This window comes from Urocampus carinirostris, chromosome 20 (genome assembly GCF_059441175.1).
Source record: "Urocampus carinirostris isolate Australia breed hairy pipefish chromosome 20, RoL_Ucar_1.0, whole genome shotgun sequence".
Lineage (NCBI taxonomy): Eukaryota > Metazoa > Chordata > Actinopteri > Syngnathiformes > Syngnathidae > Urocampus > Urocampus carinirostris.
Genome location: NC_142368.1, coordinates 21,009,727 through 21,037,456, shown reverse-complemented (window position 1 = coordinate 21,037,456; position 27,730 = coordinate 21,009,727). Strand labels below are relative to the sequence as shown.

Here is a 27,730-nt window from a genome sequence, read left to right as displayed (position 1 = left end):
TCGCTAAGCGTTTGTCAGACCGAAGCCTTTGTTGTCTTTCTCGCTCCGCTCCTCGCTCTCTTTCGTGGGCCCACACGCTCACACACCTAGCTGTCCAGTCGGCTGGGCTTTGATAAAGGCACATCCTCCCAAAAAACATGGCTCTTTTTTTCAGTCGGCTGGGCTTTGATCAAGACCCCCCTCCACCCCCGCCAACGAGGGTCTGTTCATGCTACTTTTTATTTATGCACAAAGCGCAAAGTTACGTTAAACATGCGTCTTCCTCGACACATATATTCCACCTGTCTCGTCTTTTACCTTTACCACTCAGGCACCCGGTAGAAAGAAAATGCACATATTAACCGCATCGTTGCATTAGCCACAGGGTTGAATGCTTGGGAAAAAAGTTGCAGGATATAGTCTGAAATTTTACGGAAGTTGAATCGGTGCTTTTTTTTTCTTTTTCTTTTTTACCAAATTATAGGTATTTTTTAACAAACTATAATGCAATCAAGAAGGGTAAAATAAAAACAATGGATATAAAAAAAGTCGCTTGTGTGTGTGTTTGCACATGCAGCCCATCAACCAGTAGCAACATCCCTCTGATGCGAGTGGTCCAGTCCATCAAACATGCCAAGAGGAGAAGCTCAACTGTGGTCAAGGAAGGTTGGATGGTCCACTACAGTAGTTATGATAACATGGTTAGTGTAAACACAAAAAAAAACACTTTTGTAACTACACTTCTTGACCTTGATGTATCTTTGCAGAGGAAGCGACATTATTGGTGTCTCGACAGTAAAAGTCTCACCTTCTTCCAGAACCAGAGCGGAGCCAAGTTCTACAAGGTTTGTATGAAGCTAGGTGGCTGGTATTAGATTAAAATTAACCTTAATGGTTGTGGACACACTTTGCTAATGTTAAGCTAACAGACATTAATAAGAGGTGAGTACTAGACTAGACCTAAACTCGGCATGTTTTAAATACGATTTTTTTTTCAGATTTAATTAAAACTGTATTTGAATGTGATTTAAAAAAGATTGCATTTTGTTTTAAATGAAGACTATGTGATTTTTAGATGTGAAATTAAAACCCCGGAATGTCACGGTTGCCATGGCGCCCAATTGGCCCCTGCCGTGTGGCGCCAGTTGCAGCTCGTTGACTGGCTTTCCTTCTATTTAAGCTCAGTGCTCTTAATCTCCCTTTGTCAGTCCGTCAACGAACTTCTGCCCCGCAAGACATGGGTTTTGACTCAGTCCTCATTACTGTTGGTATTTTGTGTCTGGTATTGTTCCCGTTTATTTTTGTCCTGTTTATTATTCTCTCCAGTTTCCGTTCCCGTCCCCGTCTAGTTTGTCCTGTTTAATTTCAATATCCTGTTTCAATTTTAATCCTGTCAATTGGTATCGATCTCTTCGGTCTCTGGCTTCCTGTCATTCCACGCCAGACCATTGCCTAACGTGCATTAGTCCCCATTTCCTGTAAAATAAAAGCTAGTGTGAGAAACGTCACGCATCGACTAGGACCAGGTGATACATTATCTAAAAGTGACAGACTACATTTTAATTGATTTAAATTAGACTGGGGACTAGCTTTAGACCAGAAGAGGTTTATTGTGATTTCTCTTTAAATAAAACATAGTCACAGACTACATTTAAATTTATTTGCACTAGAATGTATTTCGACTAGATTAAGACCAGATCGAAATCCAATTTAGATAAATATTAGTCCTAGACTAGGACCAGGTGAGACTACATTAATAAAAACTTAGTCACAGACTATATTTTATTTTATTACAGTTAGAATATGACTAGATTTTGACTGGAAGATGTTTAATATCTCCATCAATCAAAATTTAATTACAGACTAATATTTAACCTACTTGAAATTAATTTTAAAATGCATTATATATAGTTCTTGCATAGAACCTGATGAAACTACATCAAGTTAAGACTATGTTTGATAAGATAAATTTGAATACATTAGATGTGCTCTGAAGTAAAACTTTAGTCATGGACGACGTAATTTTGCAATTCAAGTTCAGTTTTTGTATTCTTAGGAGCTCTCCTTGTCAGAAATCCTGCGCGTGGAATTGTCTCGAGATTCTGTGGCGCCGACCTCGACCAGCAGCCCACCATGCTTCTGCTTGGTCCTGGCATCCGGTGCCATCTACTACATCGGCGAGGATGATGGTGGCACAGCTCGGGAGACGGGACGTGGCTGGGAAAAAGCCATCCGCCGGGCGATGATGCCGCTTACGCCCGAACCCAGCCAGGGCGGGGAAAGGCAGAATGACCACGGTGAGAAATGAGTGACTAATGGTTATTTCAGAGGCTTATTTTATATCATTTGGATCCATCCACCCATCCATCCACTATCTGCGGCTCATCTGGGCCTGGTCGCGGGACCAACAGCTTCAAAAGGGAAGCCAAGAACTCTTCCAGCTCATTCGACAGGATCCCTTAGCATTCCCAGGCCAGCCTAGAGACATTGTCTCTCCAGCGTGTCCTAGGTCGTCCCCGGGGCCTCCTGCCAGTGGGACATGCCCGGAACACCTCCCGAGGGAGGCCTCCAGAAGGCATCCAGATCGGAAGTTTATTCAAGCGTGTCTAAGAAATGCATGTACTTAAGCAGGAGATGGAGGCAGAGAGTAACAAAGTTTCAAATTCCGGACAGCACGTTTATGGTCAGAGGATGTTGCAATTCGTCTGCTTTAAAGAGGTAGCAGTGTTACTCACCATGTTGTAATGAGTTGCATTACAGAATTTTATTATGCATTTACAGTACAGAAAATTGTGTTCCAGGAATGCTTTCCTTTGTAACGTGCTACTTTAATAGACATGAGTGACAAACTATTGGTCAGGAGTGTATTTGATATCATTGAGATTCAAGTCCTCATTAGCGATGATGCAACAGGAAGCTGAATCCTAATGTCGTCTGTGACCCTTGCTCGCTCGTCACACTCAAGTGATTGAAAGGATTAAAGAGGATTTTACGCTTCATCTCACTTGCTTTTTATTCGGAATTAACAGGAAGCTTTAACTCCTTTTAGTGCCTTTTACCTTGTTACCCCCCTCCTCTTTGCAATCACATTAATGCACATTATACAACACGTTTTTTTCAGGAACAGGAAGTTCTCCTCGCAATGAGCCACAATAAGAGCGGTGGATTAAAATATTTGACCGGATTGTAAACTCGAACACCCATCCTGAATCGATAGTTGATTCTGTAATGGAAATTCCCTGGCAGGCTGAAACTGTTACTCCTTTATTTTGGTAAACGGGAAGTCAGGATTGGTTTAATTTTATAAAACAATCAACAGAGTGATGTTGTGGTTTGTCTACAGAAGAACTGACAATCAGCATATCCGTTTGTAACTCTGAGATCCAAGAGAATGTGGTGAGTCCTCAAACTAGATTAATTTTCATCATCATCATCATCATCTTAAGCTTGATTATATTCCTTTTCATCATCCAGGGCATCAGCTCTGTCTATCAGATCTTCTCTGACGATGTCCTCGGTTCAGGACAGTTTGGCATTGTGTATGGAGGTGAGATACTGTACTTTTGATACGCCTGCTCCCTCCTGTGGTACACTTGAAATAAAAGCAATGCATTTTTATTATTTTGGGGGTGGTCCAATGTGGTTATCATTATGATTTTGTGGTCCCTCCCAGGCCAGCACAGAAAGACCGGTCGAGATGTTGCCATCAAGATCATTGATAAGATAAGATTTCCTACCAAACAGGAGAATCAGTTGCGGAATGAAGTGGCCATCTTGCAGGTACCCAACCCTTATTCCCCTCCTGGCTGAAATTGATCTTCTGAAAAATATGCAGGATAATAAAAATCTATCATTTTTATTATTTTACTGATGGGAATAGGCTTCCAAACCAAATTAAACTTAACCAAACTATACATATACATGAAATAAGCAATTCCTTCTCCTATTGGATCGGAGATTTTCTTTTGCTGTGTATGGTTGTTATGGCATGTTTGCTGAAACAGATTTTTTAATTATTATTTACCGAGAAATTTTTGCTCATTTTAAGTGATTTTTTTTTTTTTTTGTGTGTTGGCCTTTTTTCTCTAAAAAAAACTATTCTTAAAACTAGAAACAATTTTTTTGCCTGGTTTAAAAAAACGCTTTTTCTTAACCAAGATTATCAACAAATACTTTGTGTACTGGTTAGCTCCACTTATTTGCAATAAACTTAACTTGTGAAAAAAGCAAAATTGATTTAAAAAGTAGGCAAAGATACATGAACCATCAGAAAAACATACCGGCACTCGTGGGTCACAATATTTGCTTTTCACATAGAATGAGCCTGAGTTAGAGGGAGTTGACATAACTGTCCCCTATCTTGCTGCTTTGGGTAACCGGAAAAAAAAAACTCACAAAATACTGGGCAAAAACATGAGTAAAATGGTGCCGTTTGGTTACCATGAGTCTGGATAGTTTGTATTCTACTTGTGCTTTGCAGCACTCATTTTCAGTTGCATGCCACAATACAGCAACATCTAGCGGTCAAATATTACACAGTGTCCCTTTAATCTAACTTGGAACTTTTGCAGCCTCTGACTTTGCTTCATCTGCCTCATCCATCGTGGCGGACGTGTTAATATACTGCAGCATTGAACAGGTCCTTGATGCGGCGAGGGGGCTTGCGTGTTCCAGTGACCCTGGAGAGCGATACCGTCGGGAGCTTGCTCCTGGTAGGGTCACCCATGGCGGGCCGGTCTCCGGGGTAGGTTCCAGACAAACAAAGACCCCAGCGTGTCGGTACGCTGTGAGGTGGCAGCCCCACCAACCGACTATCCTGCGGAGGGCTAACAACTCACCCAGGAGAAACCCCCTTTGTTACGAAACTGACCAGAGAAAGAAGCCGGACTGACCAACACGGTAACGGACCCCAGCCTGCCCCCTACCAACGAGTACGGATCGACCTTCGTCGTAAGACCCGTGTCGCCACCTGGAATGTCCAGACACTCCTTCGCCCCGGAGCTGCCACCCTGCTGTCCCGAGAGCTCTGTCGCTATAACATCACCCTGGCAGGGCTCTGTGAAGTACGATGGCAAGGCAATGGTGAAACAACAGCTGGCAACCATTGCTACATCTGGAGTGGCCCCGAGAGTCGGACCGGCCTTTACGGTGTGGCTCTCGCCATTCCAAAAGCCCTCCGGAGGTCCCTCATCAGCTGGACACCAATAAGCGACAGACTACTGTCTGCTCGCTTCCTCCACCATCACGGCAAGATGACAGTGATCGTCGCCTACGCCCCCACCGATGTCGCTGATGAGGATGCGAAGGACGCGTTCTTTGACCAACTCCATCAGGCTGTCGACCAAGCCCCACCACACGACGTCACCATCATCCTCACCGATGCCAACGCCACTCTATCCAGCAATGATCGGTCCCCCGGCTCACCTGTCGGCACCACCTTCATTGACAGCACAACAAACGACAATGGCAACCGCCTCCTCCTCCTCTGCCACCAAAACAACCTTTGTGTTGCTGACACCTGGTTTCCCCGGAAATGCATCCATCACTGGACGTGGTACAGCCCAGATGGCAGAACCAGGAAGGCATTGGACCACATCCTGATATCACGACGCTGGAAGTCGTTTGTAACCAACTGCCGGGTGTTCAGAGGAGCACAGCTTTGCAACACAGACCATCGTCTGCTGGTGGCCCAGCTCAAGCTAAAGCTCCGAGCCAACCAGCACAAGACTCTGCCTCGCCCCGACTCCTCCCGACTCAGCGACCCCAACATCGCCAGAGACTTCAGTTGCTCCATCCGTCGCACTCTCGATGCCCTGGCTCCTGACAAGCTGACAGACTGGGCGGCCTTCAAGGAAAGTGTCCTCCAGTCTGCTCACAATGTCCTCGGACGCCCGCGATCCTCCCCGAGAAAGCCCTGGATATCAGAGAGGACACTAAACATCATAGACCAGCGGCGTGAGGCCCGGCTCCGAGGCGACCTCACGGAGTATCGGAGACTGAACCGCCTGCGCAATGTGGCCATTGATGAAGATAGGGAGAGGTTTTGGCAGGCAGAAGCCCAACAGCTTGAGTCCGCGGCCAACAACAACAACATGAGCCGCGTATTCAGTCTACTACGCCAAGCCCGTAGCGGCCCACACATAAAGACAGCCCTGGTAAAAGACTCAGACGGCAACCTCATCATGACAGAAGCCAACTGTCTCGCGCGCTGGAAGGAGCACTTTAGCCTCCTCTTGCAGCACAGCACCATCCCGGCTGATCCCACCCCCCTAGTGGCTGCAAACACAGCACCTCCTAGCGACGCCTGCTGCACAGACCCTGTAACACCCGAGGAAGTGAGAGCTGCTCTGAAGAAGCTGAACACCAAGAAAGCCCCCGGCATCTGTGCCATTACCGGCGAGATGCTCAAGGCCGGCGGTGATGGCATGGTGGAGTGGCTAACCTGCCTATTCAACCAGGTGTGGGAATCGGAGCAGCTGCCCACCGACTGAACCAGAGGAGTCATCATGCCCTTCTGGAAATGCAAGGGTGACAGGCTTGTCTGTGGAAATCACAGAGGTATAACCTTACTCTCCATCCCGGGCAAGGTCTTTACCAGGATCTTGCTTAGCCGTGCCCTTCCAGCAATCAGAAGCTGCCGCCGTCCCCAGCAGGCTGGCTTTATGCCCAACCGCTCCACAACGGACCACATCTCTGCCGTCCGTTTGCTGATAGAGAAGACCCGTGAATTCCGTAAAGATCGCCATCTATATATCGGATTCATTGATCTGAAGGCCGCCTTTGACACCGTCTGCCACTCTTCACTGTGGAACATCCTCCAAGCTCTCGGAGCACCACCCAAGATCATAGCCCTGTTCAAGCTACTCTACAGCAACGCAGAGAGCTGTGTCCGTATCAACGGCATTGACTCCGACTGGTTTACTATCTCCAGCGGCGTTCGTCAAGGCTGCGTGGCTGCTCCCGACCTTTTTAATTGCATCATCGACCATCTGATGTTCAGGGTTAGTGAGCGCATCCCCGGAGTGTCTTTCGGCAACTACCACCTGACTGACCTGGAGTATGCTGACGACACCATCATGCTCAGCACTTCCTACAGCCAGCTGAGAGACGCTCTGGGCATTTACAGCGAAGAGGCAGCGCGGCTTGGCCTCCAAGTGAGTTGGACGAAAACCAAGTTCATGTATGTTGGTGATGGACCAGATCCACCTCCCATCCAAATTGGTAGCGACATCGTAGAGCCTGTCAAGAGCTTTGTGTATCTGGGGTCCATGGTGACACACAATGGGGACCTAAAACCAGAGATTCTCCGCAGAAGAGCCCTGGCAGCATCTGCTCTGCAGTCTCTCTGGAAACCACTCTGGCGGCACCAGACCATCGCACGCAAGACGAAGCTCCGCATTTACAACCTCGCCGTACTCTCTATCCTGCTTTATGGCTCAGAAACATGGCCCCTGAACGACACCCTGGCCACAAGAATCGACGGTTTTGATAGCAGGGCTCTCAGAACCATCGAGAACATCAGGTGGCCCCAGCGAGTCTCCAATAAAGAGCTCAGAGCCCGCACGTGCCAGCCCCGAGCATCTTCCTTGGTCGCACAACGCCGCACCCGCTGGTTTGGCCATGTCCTTCGTCTACCACCAGACCATCCGACACGAGCCATTCTCCAGTTTGACCCAAAGGCAGCAGGCTGGAGACGACCACGAGGGAAACCCCGCACTCGATGGCTCGACGTCATTGCGGGCGACCTCCAACAACACGGAGTTGCTGTAGAGGATGCAGAACAGCTGGCACAAGACCGCCAGCATTGGAAAAACCTGGTTCATCTGGTCGGCTCAACGCACAGGGACGGGACCCCCCGACCTTCGCTGGAGCAATAATCAATCAAAATCAATTGAACAGGTCATCTCAAGGCACGGTTTACAGATGTTTTGTTATTGTATGTATTATGTCGCTTATTTGTTTTGGCTTTACAATCTAGCCTCTTTAACTTAAGTGAATGTACTTGACAGACGTTTATAGTCAAGTCAAGTAAAGTCATTTTTATCTGTATAGCCCGTAATCACAAAGAGTCTCAAAGGGCTTCACAGGTTATTACACTTGAGCAGTTTAGGTTATTCATATGATATAGAGTAGAAGTGAGTTTTAAGCTTAGATTTAAACATTTCCACTGAGGTTGCAGATCGGATCTCAGGGGGAAGAGCATTCCACAGCACCGGTGCCCGGATGGAGAACGCTCTCGAACCAGCAGAACACTTCTTTGCTCTTGGCATCACCAGAAGACCGGCACTCTCAGATCGTAGGCTTCGGACCGGGACATAGGGGCAAATCAGATCTGAAAGATAAGAGGGAGCAAGTCCATGTATGATTTTGTATAATAATAAGAGAACCTTGAAATCACATCTTAGGCTAACAGGGAGCCAATGCAGGTTAGCCAAAATTGGGGTGATGTGATCGGACTTTTTTGTCCAAGTTAAAAGCCTCGCTGCGGCATTTTGTACCAGCTGAAGACTCTTGAGTCTGGTCATCGGAAGACTGGAGAGTAGTGCATTACAGTAATCGAGACGGGAGGTAACAAACGCGTGAATTATAATCTCCGCATCCGACTGAGACAGTATAGGACGAATTTTAGCAATGTTACGAAGATGGAAGAAAGCGGTTCTAGTAATTTTCTTCACATGTGTGTGAAAGGACAGATCGGGGTCAAATGTGACACCTAAATTTTTAAGTGAGTCACTCTGTGTGATGCGACATTTGTCAATGTTCACAGCAGTTTTAGAGAATAAGTCGCGGCATTTAGATGGACCAATAACTAACATTTCGGTCTTTTCAGAGTTAAGACGCAAGAAATTGAGTGACATCCACTCTTTTATCTCAGTGAGGCAGGCCTCCAAATTTGCACAGTTTAGTGTGTCAGATTCCTCCATCGGGAGATATAGTTGAGTGTCATCTGCGTAGCAATGGAAACTGATATTATACTTGCGAATAATATCACCTAATGGAAGCATGTAAATGCTGAAAAGAAGGGGGCCAAGCACTGAACCCTGCGGAACACCACAGGTAACACTAAAGGTCTCGGATGTCATTTCGCCATATTCAACACAGTGCGCCCTATCTGAGAGGTAGGATCTGAACCATAAGAGGACGTTTCCTGGAGACCAATCCATTTTTCCAACCGTTCTAGTAAGATATTATGGTCCACTGTGTCAAAAGCAGCACTAAGGTCCAGCAGCAGCAAAAGTGATGAAGCGCCAGAGTCCATTGCCCGTAAAATTCACCTAAAATCCCAACACAAGACTTACCCAAAGTAAATTGAATACTGTTCATGAACCGTTTGGAGAATATGGACGGGTTTGGTCTCTTTTGAAAGGTAACTCTCTGATTTTTCTTCCTAATTTGAAATAATCACTGCAAGTGTTATTCACATTGAGTAATCTACGTTGGAACACACAGAAATAGGTTTTTATTCTCGCCTGGCTGGTCACATGGCGGAAACACACCTTTCCTCAGAAACGACTCTCCATCCCTTTGACTGCATCCCTCAGCCGAGGGATAGGGAAAAGCAGAGCCATGGCTGAGTCTGATTATTTTTATAAAGTGAATAATGGACCACACCGAACTGAGAACAACAAGAATTGTCAAACAATGCAGGAATGCTCTTAGGTGGATCTTTTTATTTGTCAACATTATTGTGTGAGTTGGAGTAAATATTTCACACGGTTGGATTCACTGGACTTTCGTGAATGTAACCAGACTATTCATGAGGAGTATCGTACCATAAGCTGACTCCCAGGGGACGCTATTGGTGAGCTATACTGGCTTGATAGTTTTCTGGTATATTGAAATGTATCCTGAATCCTAAGAGTTTAAGCTCTCCAACGATTTCTGGCATGACGTATTCAAGTGACTGGTGACATTGTGACGACACGACCTTGTTTATCAACAGTCTCACGGCCCGCCAAGCTCTTTCAAGAGTCTTTCTCAATCTTTCTTTCTTTGCCTCCTTTGTTATTCTCTCTTACTTCCTCTTCATCTCTTCCCTCCCCTCTTTTATCCTCTTTCACTCCAGAAGCTCCAGCACCCTGGTATTGTCACCCTTGACTGCATGTTTGAGACGCCCGAGCAAGTATTTGTGGTCATGGAGAAGCTCCACGGTGACATGCTGGAGACGATTTTGTCCAGCGAGAAGAGCCGCCTGCCGGAACGTCTCACCAAATTCTTAGTGACCCAGGTGAGAACCACCAATATTCATTTCTTCAATTTGAAGAAAAATGACTTTTTATTTGGTTATTTGCAGATCCTAGTGGCCCTCAGACATCTGCATTTGAAAAACATTGTCCACTGTGACTTGAAGCCTGAGAACGTCCTTCTGGCCTCAGCAGGACCTTTACCACAGGTACAACACAATCCATAATGTCTCTTCCTTCATCCTCCTCAGGGTGTGTCGGACACATTCCAGAGAACAATAATTCGTTACAGTTATTAGTTTAAAATGTAACTGTTGCCTGCCAGATTACTAACACAAAAGAGTACTCCAAAAGTCGCTATTGAGTTACATATTACCATATATACTCGCATAGAAGCCAACCCCTTAACAATGCTTTAAAATAGCCACATAATAAAAGAAATGGAACAAATTGTTTACACCAAGCTGTTAAAGCATTAAAACATTCGTATTTCTTCGTTTAAGATTTTGCAAATTAACACTTGGCTGAGGCGCTCTGTATCTAATTTATCTATGGGCTTTAAAGTCAAATAATGTTTATTTGTATAGCCCTTAATCACAAAAAGTCTCAAGGCTATACAGACCAGACTGTTACAGACTCCAGACTATTATTACACCATCAAGTCAAGTCACATTTATTTATATAGCCCTTAATCACAAAAATGTCTCAAAGGACTGCACAGGATTACAATTACACAATTGTACAATTACCTGATCTTAAACCAGCATGCGGGCAAGGAACAACTCAAAAACCTCAGTGTGAGGAAAAAAGAGAAACCTTGAGAAAGGACCTCACATGTGGTAATCCCCCTTCCAGGATTGACTAGGGTGAATCACAATTAGCATTACTGTACACAGAATGGTAAACACTAGGTAAGATGTTGAAAATGTCCGGAAAGAGCATGACACCAACGACGCCCCCAGCCTGTAAACTAGTCCAGAAAGTCTATGACGGGCACGACGCAGCTTCCTATCTCTGCCGGCTGGTAAATGCAGGGGTTGACATGCTTCAGGTCAGACGCTGGTCCGCTGACTCATCTCAAATCGTCCTTCTCCTTCGTATCACCACCAGGCAGGCAGTCGTAAAAAGACAGGACAATACAGAATATGAGGTGGGCATCAATCATAAGCTTTGGAATAGAAGTGTGTCTTAAGCCTCGATTTAAAAACTTCCGTTGAGGGCGCAGCTCTTATCTCCGGAGGCAGGGCATTCCATAACACCGGGGCCCGGATGGAGAACGCTCTCGATCCTGCAGACTTCTTGGCTCTCGGAGTCACAAGTAGACCGGCATTTTCCGAGCGCAGACACCGTGAAGGAACATAGGGGGAAATCAAATCAGAGAGATAATGCAAGCCCATGCAAACATTTATATGTTAATAAGAGAACCTTAAAGTCACATCTTAAGTGGACTGGGAGCCAGTGCAAGTTGGCCAATACAGGAGTAATATGCTCGATTTTTTTGGTCTTAGTCAAAGGTCTAGCTGCCTCATTCTGAACCAGCTGCAAACTTTTAATGCTAGACATCGGGAGACCAGAAAGCAATACATTACAGTATACAAGCCGAGAAGTAATAGACGCATGAATTAAAACCTCTGCATCTGATTGGGACAGCATCGAACGAATCTTCGCAATATTACGGAGGTGGTAGAAAGCTATTCTAGTAATATTTTTCACGTGTGACTGAAACGACACATTAGGATCAAATATAACACCTAGATTTTTGATCGAGTCACTATGGGTGATATTACATTTGTCTAGGTTCAGGGTAGTATTTGAAAACAACTGACGACAGCGAGCTGGACCAATAATCAACATTTCAGTTTTTTCTGGGTTAAGGCGTAAAAAAATAAGTGACATCCATCTTTGAATCTCAGTAAGGCAAGCCTCCACTTTTCTACAACTTGAATGTCCAGTTTTTTCCAGTGGCATATACAGTTGAGTTTCATCTGCATAGCAATGGAAACTAATATTATACTTGCGGATAATGTCACCAAGCGGGATCATATAAATAATAAGAAAAGGGGGCCAAGTACAGAGCCTTGAGAAACACCACAGGGGACATTAGATTGTTTAGAGGTCAGATTGCCATAGTTAACACATTGCATCCTGTCTGACAGGTAGGACCTAAACCACGAGAGTACAGTTTCTGAGATACCAATGGATTCTAGACGAACCAGTAATATGTTGTGGTCAACAGTATCAAAAGCAGCGCTGAGATCCAGCAGCAGTAACATTGATGAGGCACCTGAATCTATTGCTAAAAGGAGATCATTGGTTACTTTAGCCAGGGCGGTCTCAGTAGAGTGAGTTGCCCTAAATGCTGACTGGACAGTTTCAAAGAGGTTATTTTCTGACATGAAGTCATTTAGCTGCTGTGCAACGACCTTTTCAAGTAATTTTGCAAAAAATGACAGATTTGACACTGGCCTATAATTACCTAGACTTTCTGGGTCAAGTTTAGGTCGCTTAAGCAAGGGTTTAATGACGGCAGACTTGAAGGCTACAGGAACAATACCCGAGGATAGCGATATATTAATAATAAAACTGATGGTCCTAAGATCCCAATCAGATCCTTCACCAGTGAAGCTGGAAACAGATCAAGCAGGCAAGTAGTTTGTTTGGCCCTACTGACCATCTGTGTTTGACTATCAAGGGACAAATCATTGAAACTGTAGAATGTTTCTGAACAACCGCCGACACGGTCCTTACCTAACACCTCCACATCTTTGAGATAGGAGGAGGATACAGAGCGTTCTTTTAAAATTTCATTCCTGATTAGTTGAATCTTTTTATTTAAAAAATCCATAATGTCGTTAGCAGAATAAGTACAACTATTTGGGTTAAGTTGTTGTCTGGTAAGTTTCGCCACTGTGTCAAACAAAAATTTCGGATTATTCTTATGTTTGACAATAATCTTAGAGAAAAACGATGCTTTAGCTGAGGCAAGAGCTACTTTATATTTCAGCAAGCTGTCTATTCTACCAGGCCAGTCGGAAGACCTCCAGCTTAGTAGTGCGCCATTTTCTTTCAAGTTTTCTGCAACCTTGTTTGAGTAACCTGGTTTCTTCAGTAGACCATGGTGTATTCTTCTTAGGTCGAAATTTATGCCTTAGGGGCGCCACAGAATCAAGAACATTAACCAAAGCAGTATTGAAGTTGTTTGTAAGTGAGTCAACAGACCCAGTGTACGAAGGGAAGGCTGCAGTTTCCGTAGGTAATAGTTCTTTTAAAGCTAATACCGGATATTGCTACTGCTAAAGCCTAAATTTTCCATATCACAGTAAACATTAAACAGCACCTCACACTTAACAAGATAGTGATCAGAGATGGCATTAGGATACGGTAACACTGTAACATTTGAGGCTACTATGCCACGGGTCAGAACGAGATCTAGAGTGTTCCCATCTTCATGAGTGGGCACATCAACTATTTGATTGAAACCAAATGTATCAATCAGGGACTTAAAAGCAATTGCAAGTGAATTTGATGGGGAGTTTATGTGAACATTAAAATCACCAATAGTTACAACATTGTCCGCATAAGTTACTAAGTCTGTTAACAGTTCCGAAAATTCATCCAAAACATTTGAGTATGGTCCAGGTGGGCGATACACAACAACTACATGAATTGGTGTTAACATTAAGGACCTCATAACAAGTGCTTCAAACGTTTTATAACCAGTAGGGGTATTAGGAGTAACTTACTCTCAACTTACCTTCCGATATAAGAGCAACACCTCCACCTTTTTTGCATGGTCGTGCCAAGTGCGAACTCACAAAGTTAGGGGGAGAAGCCTCATTTAACACTACAAACTCATTTGGTTTTAACCAGGTCTCACATAGGCCAATAAGGTTAAGATTGTGTTCATTAATAAGGTCATTGACAAGTAAATCTTTGGAGGCGAGCGATCTACTATTCAGAAGGCCAACCTTCAGCACTGTGGACTGAGCTGAAACCTTTCGCGAGTTTTGGACCTTAATGGCAACCTTAGTGGTAACCTCCACAGGATTATACTGCCAGTCCCGGGTCTTGTGCCTTGCATGACGGCAGATGCGGCCCGAATTCCATACCACAGCAATATTGTTGACAGGTGGAGTAGCAGGATGACTATTGGTAGAAAATAATGTTATTTCTTCTCCCTCCTCACCTAACAAGGGAGAAACAGAGGTAAGAAGCACAGAAGAAGATGCTATAGAAGAGTATAAATCAGGGTGTATGGTGCAGTCAGTAGAACGCTCTAAACCACAAAAACTATGTGAATTGCATGAATCTAGCATAGCGCTAGTTAGCTCTAGCGTTACAGACTCCACACCCATGGTTACAGGTTCACTAATCACCTGTGACCTGGCCTGCACTAGTGTACCCTGTCATGGAAGGCTTAAACAGTAATCTGTATTTTTAGAAAGAGTGAGAGCACCTTCCCAGTTAGGGTGAAGGCCGTCTCTCCTCAGCAGGTCAGGTCGGCCCCATAAAGCAGACCAGTTATCCACAAACCTAAATCCCTGCTGACTGCAAAAACTTGCCAGCCACCGGTTTAGCGAGACTAGTCTGCTAAACTTCTCATCATTGCCTCTCGCAGGCAAGGGGCCAGAGACAATTACCGTATTTTCCTTACTATAAGGCGCACCGGGTTATAGGGCGCACCCCCAAAAAACAGTTTTTGGTCCTATATTTACCATACATAAGGCGCACCGGATTATAAGGCGCTAAAATGGGAACGTCGACAAAACAGTCAGATAGTTCAGTCAAACTTATTACCCCCTTAACATTCCGAAAGCTTGCAAAGAAGCAAATACGTGTCGTAGACACGTGCGGATGCGGTGTCCGTACGATGTCAACAAACAAACATTTCTTAGTTTCCATTTTATTTTTTGCTGGCAACTGTGTGGACAGCAAAGTAAGAATTTTATTGTGCAGGGAAACGGGGTTCTTTACTGTGCATATGACAATAAACACTTTGAATTGAATTTAGTTTAAAAATAGACTCATCACAGAAACATCAAGATCGTTCTAAAACAAGATACCGGGAAAATATAAATCCGCATAGCTCACCTAAGTTCTCTTGCAGCCTTCACGTTCATTAATGATACGTAACCATGGTCTTCTTACAACCGTGAGTGTAGTAAACCCAGGAGAGTAAAATATTTACAAATACAGAATAGTAAAACATGTTTTCTCTATGTTGCAACCCAACATGTGATTCACATTCATCTTTTTCGGCCAATTGCAGGCTTTGTTTCGCCCCTTTAGCCTATGCGAGCCTGTAAATGATAAAAAGGATCCGCCCCCTTTACCTCAGAATAACTTTAGTCAATAGTGACTGATTCAAATAATGATTGACACATTGGTTAGGAAATGAAACGCCGGTATATAAATCCCAGCATACACCGCGGACGACTTCACCTTCGGTGGAAAATCTAGTCGGTGGCTGCTTGCTTTAGTTGCAAGACTTTGCGACTGAATATTGATCCATATAAAAGGCGCACTGTATTATAAGGCGCATGGTCAGCTTTTGAAAAAATAAAGGCTTTTAGGTGCGCCTTATAGTGCGGAAAATACGGTACTCGATGCCGACTCATCTTTCTGGCGAGATTACAGGTCCTAGCAATATTTTTCTTTGTAATCTCAGATTGCCTCATTTTAGTATCAATAGAGCCGACGTGAATGACTATATCGGTGTAGCTAGCCCTGTCCTGGTGTCTAAATTTCCATGTCAGCTCCCTCAAATTAGCCTCAATGTTGGGTGCTCTGGCCCCAGAAATACACATAACCGTGGCTGGGGTGCTATGCTTTATGTTACGGGTGATGGAGTCACCTATAACTAGACCGGGGTGGAGTGGGACTAGCTAGGGGGCTGAACTTGTTACGTGTCTGAATTGGCTCATCTGATCTAAAACTTACATGAGGGCAAGGAAAACCTCAAAACCCCAGCATAAGGGGATCAAGAAACCTTGAGAAGGGACAGTACACAAGGCAATCAAAACCGCTCCAAGATCTCCTTCTCCATTTCAGGGTACTGTCCAAGACGTTTCCTTTTTTTCCAGGCATGGTTTATTGCATAAATGATTTTACAGATTTAAAAAAACAAAATTTAGCACACTTTTACAGTAAATTCTGTGCTTACGTTTGCCCCATTGATTGAGTTTGTTTATTGTTCCTGTATAAGCCACGCGCCCTCCCCACGCACTGCCAATAATTTGCCACACAACCAAATATGCGCATATAGGCTACCTACCTGATTTAAGAATTACATTTTACAGTTGTAAATGTGGCTAACATGTGAGTGTATGGACGCTGTGCGACCTACGAATGAGTTAGGTTCCGGACGATTGTTCGTAAGTTGAATTTGTTCATAAATTACCTCATTGCTATATTTTGTATGTTTAAGGTTTATAAAATTATGTTTAAGGCTTGTATAAGTAACCTGTATTGTTTTGGACTGAAAAATAAACATTTCATAAAATAATATGCTCTATTAAGATTAATAAAGTTGAGTTTAACTTACTTTTGGGTGATGCGCTTCAAGAGGTCCCCCTCCGTGGTAAAAAGTGGCCAAAAAAAAAGCGTTCCGACCATTTTCCCCAAACGCATCAAGCTTTCCTATTCCACTTTCGTTTCAAAATAAACAACTCAACTCTTCCTTACACTTTACACCAGGGGTGTCTAACTCATTTGAACTCGGGGGCCACACGATAGAACAAACATTCTGTCGGGGGCCAGACTAGTAGATTAAAAAGAAAAAGAGGGATAAAGAAATAAGAGAAAGATGGAGGGAAAAAGGAGAAAGGCGGGACAAAGAAAGAGAGAGGGAGAAACAAAAGATAAAAAGTCGTGAGAGAGGGGGAAAAGAAAGGGAGAGGAAGAAAGAAATCCAAAGAGAAATAGAAAGACAGAAGGAGAGAAAAGGGAAAAGAAAGCGCAAAGGGTCGGAAGAGAGAAAGAAAAAAGAGAGAAAAGGAAAAAAGGAAATTAGAGCAAAAGAGGTTAAAAGACACAGAGAGAGAAAGAGACAATGAGCAACAAAGGAAGAGATAAAGAGACGCAGGGAGTGAAATAGAGAGACAGAGTGGGAGAAAGGGAGTGGAAAAGAGAGAGAGAGAGAAATAAATACAAGTACAGTGTCTTTGTTCGAGGCACCAGGCTTTGGCAACATCAAGTGGACATATTTCAACATGCAGCTTGTTTTTCTCTTGCGCTTCTCTGAGTGTTGTCTCGCGGGCCGGTGTAAATCCCTTAGCGGGCCTGATCTGGCCCGCGGGCCGCCTGTTTGACACCTGTGCTTTACACCAAACATATTGAATGGATGCATGAGAACGTCAAAGTTCTTAGCGCGTTAGCGATGCATTACACGTTGTTATGATTACACACGAACCAGGAAGTAGAAACTGGATTTCTTCTTCGGTATGGATTCTGGGTGACCTCTCACAGCGCCACACGGCGGAAAGAAGCACTACAGTACTGTCCTTGACTCGGAAAAAGGTGCAGACAGTACAAAATCTAACTTACAGCAATGTCCGGTTATTTTTCAACATCCCGTAAAAAATGATCGTATCTGCCGGAATCCGTAACTCGAATGTTCGTTATTCGGCGAGCGTTTGTATATATTGTAGGGAGAATATCTACACAAGGTGAAATTCCGTTTTTTCCTACTCTTTACTTGAAACGAAGCTATCATAACTGTATTAAGTTGTACTTTTTGAGTAAATATACTGTAAATATGCCCACCTATTGTCACTGGCGGTTGGAGGGTCCTATCCGACAATGAGCTGAATTATTCAGTAGTTAAAGAACTTTTCATTTCACAATCTGCATTAAACGAGTAATGGAGTCACGCTCCATGAAGTAACGGCAGTTGAGTAATTAAATTGTATTAGTAACCCATTACGGTCTCCATTATTGATAAAATTTGCGTTCCACGGTTGCTTTCCTTTGTAACGCGCCCGTCCCAACACTCTTCAGGTGAAGCTGTGCGACTTTGGCTTCGCTCGGATCATCGGCGAGAAGTCTTTCCGGCGCTCTGTGGTGGGCACGCCGGCTTACCTGGCGCCGGAGGTCCTCCGCAACAGAGGCTACAACCGCTCCTTAGACATGTGGTCGGTGGGCGTCATCATCTACGTCAGCCTGAGCGGGACCTTCCCCTTCAATGATGAAGAGGAAATCAATGACCAGATCCAGAACGCCGCCTTTATGTACCCACCCAATCTGTGGAAGGAGATCTCCAAGGATGGTAGGAGATTTTTGAAAGTTTTCAAAATGGACATTCATTTTTTTTTTTTACAAGTCGATTTGTGCAGTGGTTTACCACTACCCTGCTGTTCTTTAGTGTTGAGACTTGTCCCATCCGAATTGTCCAAGATTTTCCCGCCCGAAATGAATGGGCCCATTCAGAAATGAAATTAGGCTTAGGGGCCGGTCACACAGACATTTGCGGCTGAATCACGGCTAAAATTTTGCGGTTTTTTTTGCCCGTGGTTGCCCGGGATGGAAAATGCGCAAAATTTGACAACCCGCCGTTCGTCTGTGGTATGGCCGGAAAAAAGACGCCGGCGACTGTTCCGCTTCCTCATCGCGTCATTTCTGCGTCATTTTCTCGTGTGGACCACGGGTATAAAAGCTCCCGAGCCGGTGTTGTGCCCAAATCCGACTCTTACGCAACACCCCCACCCCCCCACACCCTCGCGTGGACGCGCATTCTGCTGCGATCGCTTTTGACCTTTTCATCCGCGTTAACAAACGCATTTTGTAGAATACGATCGCACTTTATTGTTTAAATAAACGCGTTATATAGACTAGGATCTCCCAATTATTATAATTAGCTCGCTTTATTGTTTTAATAAGCGTTTAATACAGAATACGATCGCTTCTGATGAAAGCGCAGCAGAATGCGCGTTCACGCGAGGGGGGAGGGATTTACCGTTCGATTACGTTCACAACAAAAATAAAGACGGAATGGATTATGTTGTATTACATTCCCAACAAATACAAGACGAAGTGGATTTGGTTATATGTTCGCCATTACATTCCCTATAAGTGAGATAAAACGAGGTAAAAATGGTTGGAGAAGCGAGGAAATGCAAATCTCGGCAGGGATGTATTTCTCGGGCTGTAGAATTCATAAACGCTCTAGACACATTCCCGTGAATATCAAGATTTCAAGCTATGGCATCATATTTATTTTATTATCTTGAGAAGAAATGTCGAGAATTAAATATGGGTTAAGACGAGATCACTACGCTGACGGGGAGGGGTTTATTGAGGGTAATTGTTTTATCCATATTGCTAATTATCCATTATCGATCAGTTCATAACACGTTACAAAGCTTAGGAGCCGGGACTCTTACTCTCGGCCAAAAGGCCAAGCTAAGGACCTAGCATCTAAGCCTTGCTACGACCATTGATAATGCACCGAAAGATTTATTCGAAATGAAGAGAAACTACGCTGACTGTGATCCATGTTCACCCCCTTGACGTCACGAGCACAATGGTGTGCTCGGCAAATCGCGCTGTATATACGCGGAGAAAGGCGTTTGACTGTCACATGCGTAACACGCTAATTTCACGTAATAACACCGCGATACAGGCGCAGAACATGCTATTACCATGCTCCGCCCACGATTACCCGCTGAAATTTCCCGTCCTACCCATGTGAAACTACGCCCTGGCCGCGGCCAGAGCACGTCGTTCCGCGTCATTACCTCGTGTTGACCACGTGTGCGGCACGCGGTTTAACACGTGCTCAAACTTTTGAGCAGCTCAAAAGTTTTGAACGCGGCCAACCACGTGAAAATTTCCGAACGCGAGTAAAGCACTGCTCTATCTCGTCTATATGGCGGTCTCAAAACGTCCAACAGCGCCCAACGACATCTGCTTCACGGCGAGAAGTTTACGGCCGCGGTCCAGCCTCGATAAACTCGTGAAAGGCTGTGTCCACGCGCTCTCAAGAATTGAACAGCGCAAAATGTTTTCGTCCTATAGCGTCCGCCTCAAAGTCAGAAATTTCTGGCCGTGATTCAGCCGCAAATGTCTGTATGACCGGCCCCTTAGCAGCAACACGTTCAAAAGTACAAAAAACGTTAATAACTCCCTTATTTTTTACCATGAATAAATAGAAATGTCAATACAACCAACATGACTTAAATTAAAACAAGGTGCAGTAACATTTAAACAGAGGTTGCAAATTAAAAAGTGTGTGCACCCTTGTTTTAGAGCCAGATTGATGAACTAATTTTATGGTAACAGCAATCAGCCTTCCACTTTGGTGCTTTTATGCTCAACCACAAACACACACACGCTTGATTGACGAGTTAATGTTTGATAAAAGCTTATATATATCAGTCTGCACCTGAACGTGCTTCCCTTAAATAGATTAGAAGATAGCGTAAAAAGTGTAGTTAATCACACACACACACACTTTTCTACCACACTCTATATACTCGATCAGATCTCAGTAGCAGTCTTGATTTACAGGCATGTCAGGACTCAGGAGTTAGCAGAGCTACCATTTTTTACTCAGCTTTGTTATGCTTTCTGCTTCAGTGGCTCTGCCTCTGGTCACTTATCCTGTCAGTAGGTGGGTATATCCAAAAAAGAGGGACCGGAGGGAAGGAGAGCGAGGCTTGGCTGCATCTGAGCCTAAATAATCAGCCTGTCAAATAATTAAAAGTATGTATATTTTTTACAATAAATAAAAATTTCAGTAGAACTAACATGACTTAAATTACTTGAAACAAAACGCACATCGAAATTTCAACTGAGATGGCGAAAGAAAAGGTGTGGGCACTCATATTTTAGAGCCAGATTCATGAACTAATGTTATAGTAACAGCTAATCACTCAGCCTTGTACTTTAACATGCTTTTTATGGTCTCTCAATCGCAAACACACACACGCTTGATTGACTAATGTTATAATAGGAACTTATATATCAGTCTCTACTTGAACCTGCTTTCCTAAAACAAGTGAACTACACTTTTTACTAATCTCACACACACGCCTTATACCACAGACTTTTGGATTCTCCATTCACACAAATGTCGGGAGTTAGAAGAACTGCCGCTGTTTACTCCGCTTCATCAATTATTCTTCTTACTTCGGTAACTCTACCACTCGGTCGCTTATCCAATTAGAAGAGGCGGGGTGGGTAGCGTGTGAGACAAAGGGCAGAAGAGGGGACGAGAAAGGCTTGGCTGTATCTGAGCCTAAAAAAATCGTCCCGTTGAATACATGAAAATGCTGATACTGATATCTGTCAATTTCCCAAATATCTGTGCCCAATAATCGGTCAAACTCTAGTTGATTACGCTTTAACTTTTCCCCTCACTTTTTGATATTTATGTTTCTAACTTGTCCATTGACACCTTTCATCTTCATAGCGACGGATCTGATCAACAACCTTTTGCAGCTGAAGATGAGGAAGCGCTATAGCGTGGACAAGTCCCTCAGTCACCCGTGGCTGCAGGTAAGATGCAGAATACTCTCCAAAATCCAACCTCAGGTCTAACCAGGGTTTGGTCCTCTAGGACTTTGACACCTGGAAGGATCTTCGGGAGTTGGAGACGCGACACGGCGAGCGCTACATCACGCACCAGAGCGACGACTCGCGCTGGGAAAAATTTGGTAACGATGGAGATCGACGCTGCACGGAACATACGACCTCACCCCGCCTGCATCTGGAGGACTCCTAGTCAGGAAAGGGATTCTCACAAGTTTGGAATTTAGTGCAATGTAGTTTCTATTTTTGCAAGAAGCCACTCAGAATCTGCAGACTTTAACCTCAGGTAGAAATTTGCTCTTTATTTAAATTTTTTTGCTTGAGTTTTGAACATTGTTCCAGTTCCTTGAGGTTCTCACGCAAACTGGAGCTCAGTGAATCCGGCCACTGGTGGCTTGGCCGGCGGCTTCTTCTCCAACTTGAGGCCGGTGGGCGTTTTAGGCTTGGCGAGGCGACCGTGGGGCAGCAAGCTGAAAAACAAGAAGCGGTCGCCCATCTTTGTGCTGTCCGTCAAAAACTCGTAGCTGTTGATCAGTTGCTCCCTTGTCGACTGATCGCTGTTTTTTAAAAGGACCTGGGCAAGGACATGTGGGACTTGAGATGTCATTTTACTTATCTTTAAAATTGCTACTAGTGCACTGAACTGTAAAAGTACAAACTTTTTAAGAAGTTGATGATATTCCACATCAACATTTTTACTCGCAGAACATCTTGTTTGCACTGAATAGAACAAATATGGCATATACCATGGACAAGGTACTAGTGAGGTCTCTAGTTGAAATTTGCATGCTACCATTACGATCTAGTCACATTCTGGGTGTTGGCACTTGTAACATTATTGCAGTCCACTTGTTTTCCCCCTCCCACTTCACTTGTTGCACTTGTACCAAGCATGTCCATTAGTACAGAAACGGGCCTACTACTTTAAGTGATTTGCTCAAATGTTCTCTTGTGCGCTTAATTGTGCAGGCCATAGAAATTGTACAAAAGCTTTGTCGAACTAGTAAATATTTTTTTATTACCTCTGTTTTTGTCATTTCTTTTTACAAGTAGATCTATAGCGTTTTAGATCTATAGCATGTGTTTATATTAGCCAAAACACATGTACTAGTGTTACCTTAAAATAGTTCTACCTGTATATAATATATATATATATATATATATATATATATATATATATACATAAAATAATCGCTGCATCCAGAAGTCAATTTTCCTTCGAATAATTTATTTTTCAATCACATGTTTACATTGTTAACGATTGACATTGTCACTGCAAAATTATTATTCTAAAAAGAGCAAAATGATTGACGTATTATTGATTCTTAAAATGTTCTTATTAAATTTACTTAAATTTGAAAGAGAATGATTTAATATTATTGCGAAAAATATTCTACTTTGTCAGAAAATGTTGCTTATTTTAAAAATACAGATGTATAATAGAATACAAAATATCTAAGAACAGCTGACAAATACAACATTTTTCAGGATGGATAAAGAGAATTTTCGGATTTTTAAACTCTCTCTGAGAGTGCCATTTTTATATTGAATGTGGTTCTTTGACCGAAACCGTTGTTGTAAGTGTCCAGAAGATGGCACTGATGCATCATCAAAATAACGATCAACCTAGTCAATACAAGAATAAGCATTTCTTTTTTTTTTAGTTTGGGAATTTTTATGAAAATGCATATTTTGTAATTTGCTATAATCCGATTTAGTAAACTGCGGAAGATGTGGAGTATTTGGTAGCACTGAAAATAAAACATTTTTAGGGCATACGTTTTTTGTCCTCAAATAATTTAAAATGCCACCAATTGACACTCCCAGCATTTAAGATATCAGATTCAATATATACTTATCATTTTATGGAACATCAGAAACCCAAAAATATTTGTTGTTTAGGGTGATATTTTTGGAAGACCTTTTAAAAGGGTTACATAATTTAAAAAAAAGTTCAGAACCACTATTCTGATTCTCCTAGTGCTCATACCTGCATGCGTACATCGATGCCCATGTTCTTCAGGAATGACCTCTGAGTAATTGGCCCCAAGCAAGTCACGCCAGTCCCCGCCACACGTCTGATGTAGCTAAAATCTACGTCGGCAGTCAGGTCGGCGCAACCGGGCGACTCCAGGACGTGATGGAGACGGTGATCTTTGAAACCCTGGCGGGAAAAAGCGGGATGTTGTGGCCAATCAGAGATGAGTGTGAAAATGTGGTCCTACCCGAAAGGTATCTGTCTTAGTGCCGTCATGACCGTAGTCGGCAATCAACGCCGCCCCTCCAAACTCAGCCACGCGTCGCGCCAGTGTTTGGATGATTGCGCCCCCTTCGGCGCATACCTCCACTTGGTCCCGACTTTCATCAGACTGATGGTATACATGCACATGCAAACAATGGGACTGAATCACAATATAAAAAACACATTCTAAATATTTTATAAAACAAAGATATATATATATATATATATATATATTTTTTTTTTTTTTTACAAGGCTCGACTGATATGGGTTTTTCAGGGCTGATACCAACTATTAGTATTAAGAGGAGGCTGATAACCAATTTTGGAGCAGATAGAAATTTGCAGTGTAAAAGCTTAAAAATTGGTGTAAGAAATTTGTAATAATGCAAAAAGAAATAATATTTTTTATAAACTCGCAAAACTTAATAGCTCTCTGAAACCTTTTACGTATATAAATTGAATTTCAACACAACTAACATGACTAATCTTTCACTTAAACCAAAAACTTGCAGGAAATAAAATTCGGCTTAGCAGGAACTCGTATATAGGTGCATTAAAAACAAAAATGGCTCCTTTATTTTTATTTTTTTTACCATAAATCAAAAAAAGGCAATACAACCAGCATAAAATAAAAAGTGCAGTAAAATTTTAATGGAGCTTGGGAATTAAAGTGTGGGCACTCCTGTTTTAGAGCCAGCTTGATGAACTGTTATGGTAACAGCTAGTCACTCAGCCTTCCACTTTAGTGTGCTTTTTATGCCCAATAATAAACACACACTCTTGATTGACTAACTAATGTCATAAAAGTGCTTCGCTTAAACAGATTAACTACACTTTTTTACGCTATATCTTACACACTTTTCTACCATGGACTCAATATACTTGATTAAATCTCAATATTGTCAGCGGTCTTGATTCACAGGCAGGTCGGGACTCAGAAGTCAGCAGAGCTGCTAGTGTTTACTCCACGCTAACGTTATTCCTCCTGCTTCAGTGGATCCCCGACCGGTCGCTTATCCAATCAGAGGTGCAGGGTGGGTAGCGTCAGGGAAGGGAAATGGATGATAGAGGCTAAGCTACATCAGAACCTAAATAATCAGCCCTTTGAAATGCCAATAACGATATCCATAAAAATCCCAAATATCGGTGCCAATAATCGACCTGCTAGTCATATATATAATTTTACCAATTACCTGTACCAGCGTTGTGGAGGCCAAAGTGGGGGAAGGCGCCACTACAAACCTCAGCTGACCCGGCCGATCTGGATCCACATCCACTAGAACTTCGCGCCAACCTCGTTTGGTCCGCTGGAGCATGAGTTTGAACACAAAAATCAGTGCACTCAAAGAAATGTACATGCATATTTTCTAAGCATAAAATAATTTATTTTACTGACAGTCCAACAACAAATACACATAATACCATTCACAAAGAGAAAGAAAACAATTTGTACCTGGAATTTGTGTATGGGAAGAGCGTCGAAGAACTCGTGAGCCAAAAAGATGCTGAAACCTAGGTGACAAAATTACCAGAATTTCTATTTTTTTTCCCCCGTTTGCAGCAGTGAAATCAATGTACAAAACACAAACTTTTGAGACCAATTAAGACAAAAATTAATGTTCTGTTTGAAGCAGATTTCAATAGGCATGAATTTTAATGATTGGGGTCCCATAAATGGCCCCGGGACCATTGTTTGAACCAAGGACGCAGGTATGAAAACACTTTTTTTTAAATTGATGAATATACGCATAAATCTTATTTATTGTCATTGATGTCAATGTTGTGAAACGAGAATAGACATGGAACTCCAGGATAAACGTGTAATAAAGACTGAGGGGGGTAAATTCTATCAGAATAGGAGGCAAAAACAACAAATATTTACGTGATGTTCAGAGACACGCCTACGTTTTATTACTAGAATAATATTAGTGAATTAAAAAGCATAGTGCAATAGAAAGTGCAATAACATTTAGCAACAACAAAGTCATAAGGTATATGTTTCTTTCAACAACATACATACAGTATATTGTTGAGCTTACCGGTGGGGACATCCTCCAAGTGCCGGTACCAGGACACGGGCAGACCGGTGGAGGTTTTGCCGTGCCGGTAAACAACATTCTCCTCCCGTTCGACCTCACTACCTTTCCTGACAAGATTCTCCGCCTGAAGACGACTCAGAGCCGGACTCACCTCCACCAAGTGCAACGACACCGAAGCTGAGCTAAGGACTGGCTGGAACTGAACAAAAACCTGCAAGAGAAACCCGGTGAATTCTGTAATTGATGAAGTGGGGTGATTTTGTCGCACTCTGAGAATGTCGCTAGCCAAAGATCCTTTTCCAGGTCCCAGCTCCACCAGTTGGAGATGTTTGGGCTGACCAGCTGCCATCCATTCGCTGACCACCCAAATTCCAAGCAGCTGCACAAACAGTGAAAAAGTAAGATCACGTCTGCTTACCATAAAAACTATCATAACAATAAAAACCTCTCCAAAGATCTGACTAATCTCTGGCGATGTGATAAAATCTCCTTCCTCTCCCAGCATGTTCTTCTTGACATAATATCCCTGAAGTTATAAGATTAGGTATGATGTACAGCTTGTCTTGTGGTGAGAAGTTAAGGAACCAAGACAAACCATCAAGGGGTTGGTAAGCGCCTCTCTCATGTATTCGGCCACAGAAATTGGCCCGGTGGCTTTAATTTTAGACGTCATATGTCGCAGCATGGAGGATTTGTTCGCATCCTCGCCCGGAGAGGAAGATGAGCTGCAAAGTCTGATGGTTGCATATTGCCATCGCACTGGAAAACAAACAAACGCGTGCACTTCATTTCCATATTTGCACTGGTGTTATTCCCAAAGTGTATGTTATGTACATTATAACAATTCTTACCAAGTGGATTTGGACTGATCGATTTGAGCAGTTGTTGGGCTTTGGCAACAAGTCCTCTCATTTCTCCCAAAAGCAGAGCAAAATAATCAGATGCACTACAGTCCGATTTTCAATCTACAGTATAGCATAATGTGCTAAACGTGAGTTTCAATTTTCACGTTTAAATTATAATTCACGAGGAGAGTTAGCGTTAGCGCGCTTGTGCAAAAAGTGCAAAAAATGACGGTGAAAAAGACGTGAAAATTTGGATTTTAAAACAAAAGTCAGAGTTCAAATTATTTGTGCTTGTTTTGGAGATTCAATGTCAGCAGAACAAGTAACACCATCCAGGTGATTTTGAACAAACAGAAATATCCGCTGTTCTTTCACAATAAGAAAATGTAACGTTGCCATTATTTAAATAGTTTGGATTAAGTGTCGTTTTTTCAAACTTCAATCTTTTTTTTAGTTTTCAAAAACGCATAACATCTCATCTTTATACGGTTCTTTGTTAAAATTGGCAAGGTCTGTTTTAAAATTTTATTTTGAAATTTAAAAACTTGACAAAAAAAAGCAAAGTAGCACGGGTTTTTCTGAATGAATGACCTTTACTGTCATTATAATATGATATAAAGAAGTGTGATGTTTTTTTCTTAAGTATAATAATGTATGTTTTCTTTAATAGCAAAAGGATAAATACGTCAAAACATGAATACATAATAAATATGTGCATCGTCACAGTGGCAGTTATTGGACAAGCTGTGGATCACGCAGTGAGTCGATTGTTTGGCTCACCGTAGCTAAATTAATGTGTTTTTTTTTTGTTTGTTTTTTTCAAATAAAATGTAACCCTCGTTTGTCTGGAATGCAGGTAAAAATAGCAGCACCGAAATTTGATGTGGAGACCCTATTTACGTACTCCGTTGG

The 27,730-nt window shown here is 42.9% G+C and overlaps 2 protein-coding genes across 5 annotated transcripts in view; one reads left to right on the top strand and one right to left on the bottom strand.

Annotated features, from left to right (window-relative positions):
• LOC148346553 (serine/threonine-protein kinase D3-like) overlaps positions 1-22,713 on the top strand; it is a 42,580-nt gene extending 19,867 nt beyond the window's left edge. For 2 of the 3 annotated variants that reach the window (XM_088324484.1, XM_088324483.1), the window contains exons 9-19: positions 557-680; positions 747-824; positions 2,036-2,276; positions 3,323-3,375; positions 3,454-3,526; positions 3,653-3,759; positions 10,046-10,207; positions 10,274-10,372; positions 18,162-18,429; positions 21,574-21,659; positions 21,721-22,713. In XM_088324484.1, the coding sequence (XP_088180610.1) occupies positions 557-680; positions 747-824; positions 2,036-2,276; positions 3,323-3,375; positions 3,454-3,526; positions 3,653-3,759; positions 10,046-10,207; positions 10,274-10,372; positions 18,162-18,429; positions 21,574-21,659; positions 21,721-21,885 (1,456 nt within the window). In that variant the 3' untranslated portion in view covers positions 21,886-22,713. The remainder of the gene's footprint in view (positions 1-556; positions 681-746; positions 825-2,035; positions 2,277-3,322; positions 3,376-3,453; positions 3,527-3,652; positions 3,760-10,045; positions 10,208-10,273; positions 10,373-18,161; positions 18,430-21,573; positions 21,660-21,720) is intronic. The other variant, XR_015848214.1, reaches the window with a different exon arrangement.
• ndufaf7 (NADH:ubiquinone oxidoreductase complex assembly factor 7) lies at positions 21,975-27,164 on the bottom strand. 2 transcript variants are annotated; one of them, XM_088324486.1, is made up of 10 exons: positions 26,825-27,164; positions 26,569-26,732; positions 26,419-26,499; positions 26,242-26,352; positions 25,974-26,184; positions 25,388-25,446; positions 25,128-25,241; positions 23,918-24,061; positions 23,683-23,856; positions 21,975-22,266 (listed from the first exon to the last, which is right to left on the bottom strand). In XM_088324486.1, exons 1-10 carry the CDS (start codon positions 26,883-26,885, stop codon positions 22,048-22,050), a joined length of 1,338 nt encoding a protein of 445 aa, XP_088180612.1. In that variant the 5' UTR covers positions 26,886-27,164; the 3' UTR covers positions 21,975-22,047. The 2 variants fall into 2 exon arrangements, with proteins under 2 accessions (XP_088180612.1, XP_088180611.1); XM_088324485.1 differs by having other exon boundaries at positions 25,974-26,352.
• Between the last annotated feature and the right edge of the window lie 566 nt (positions 27,165-27,730).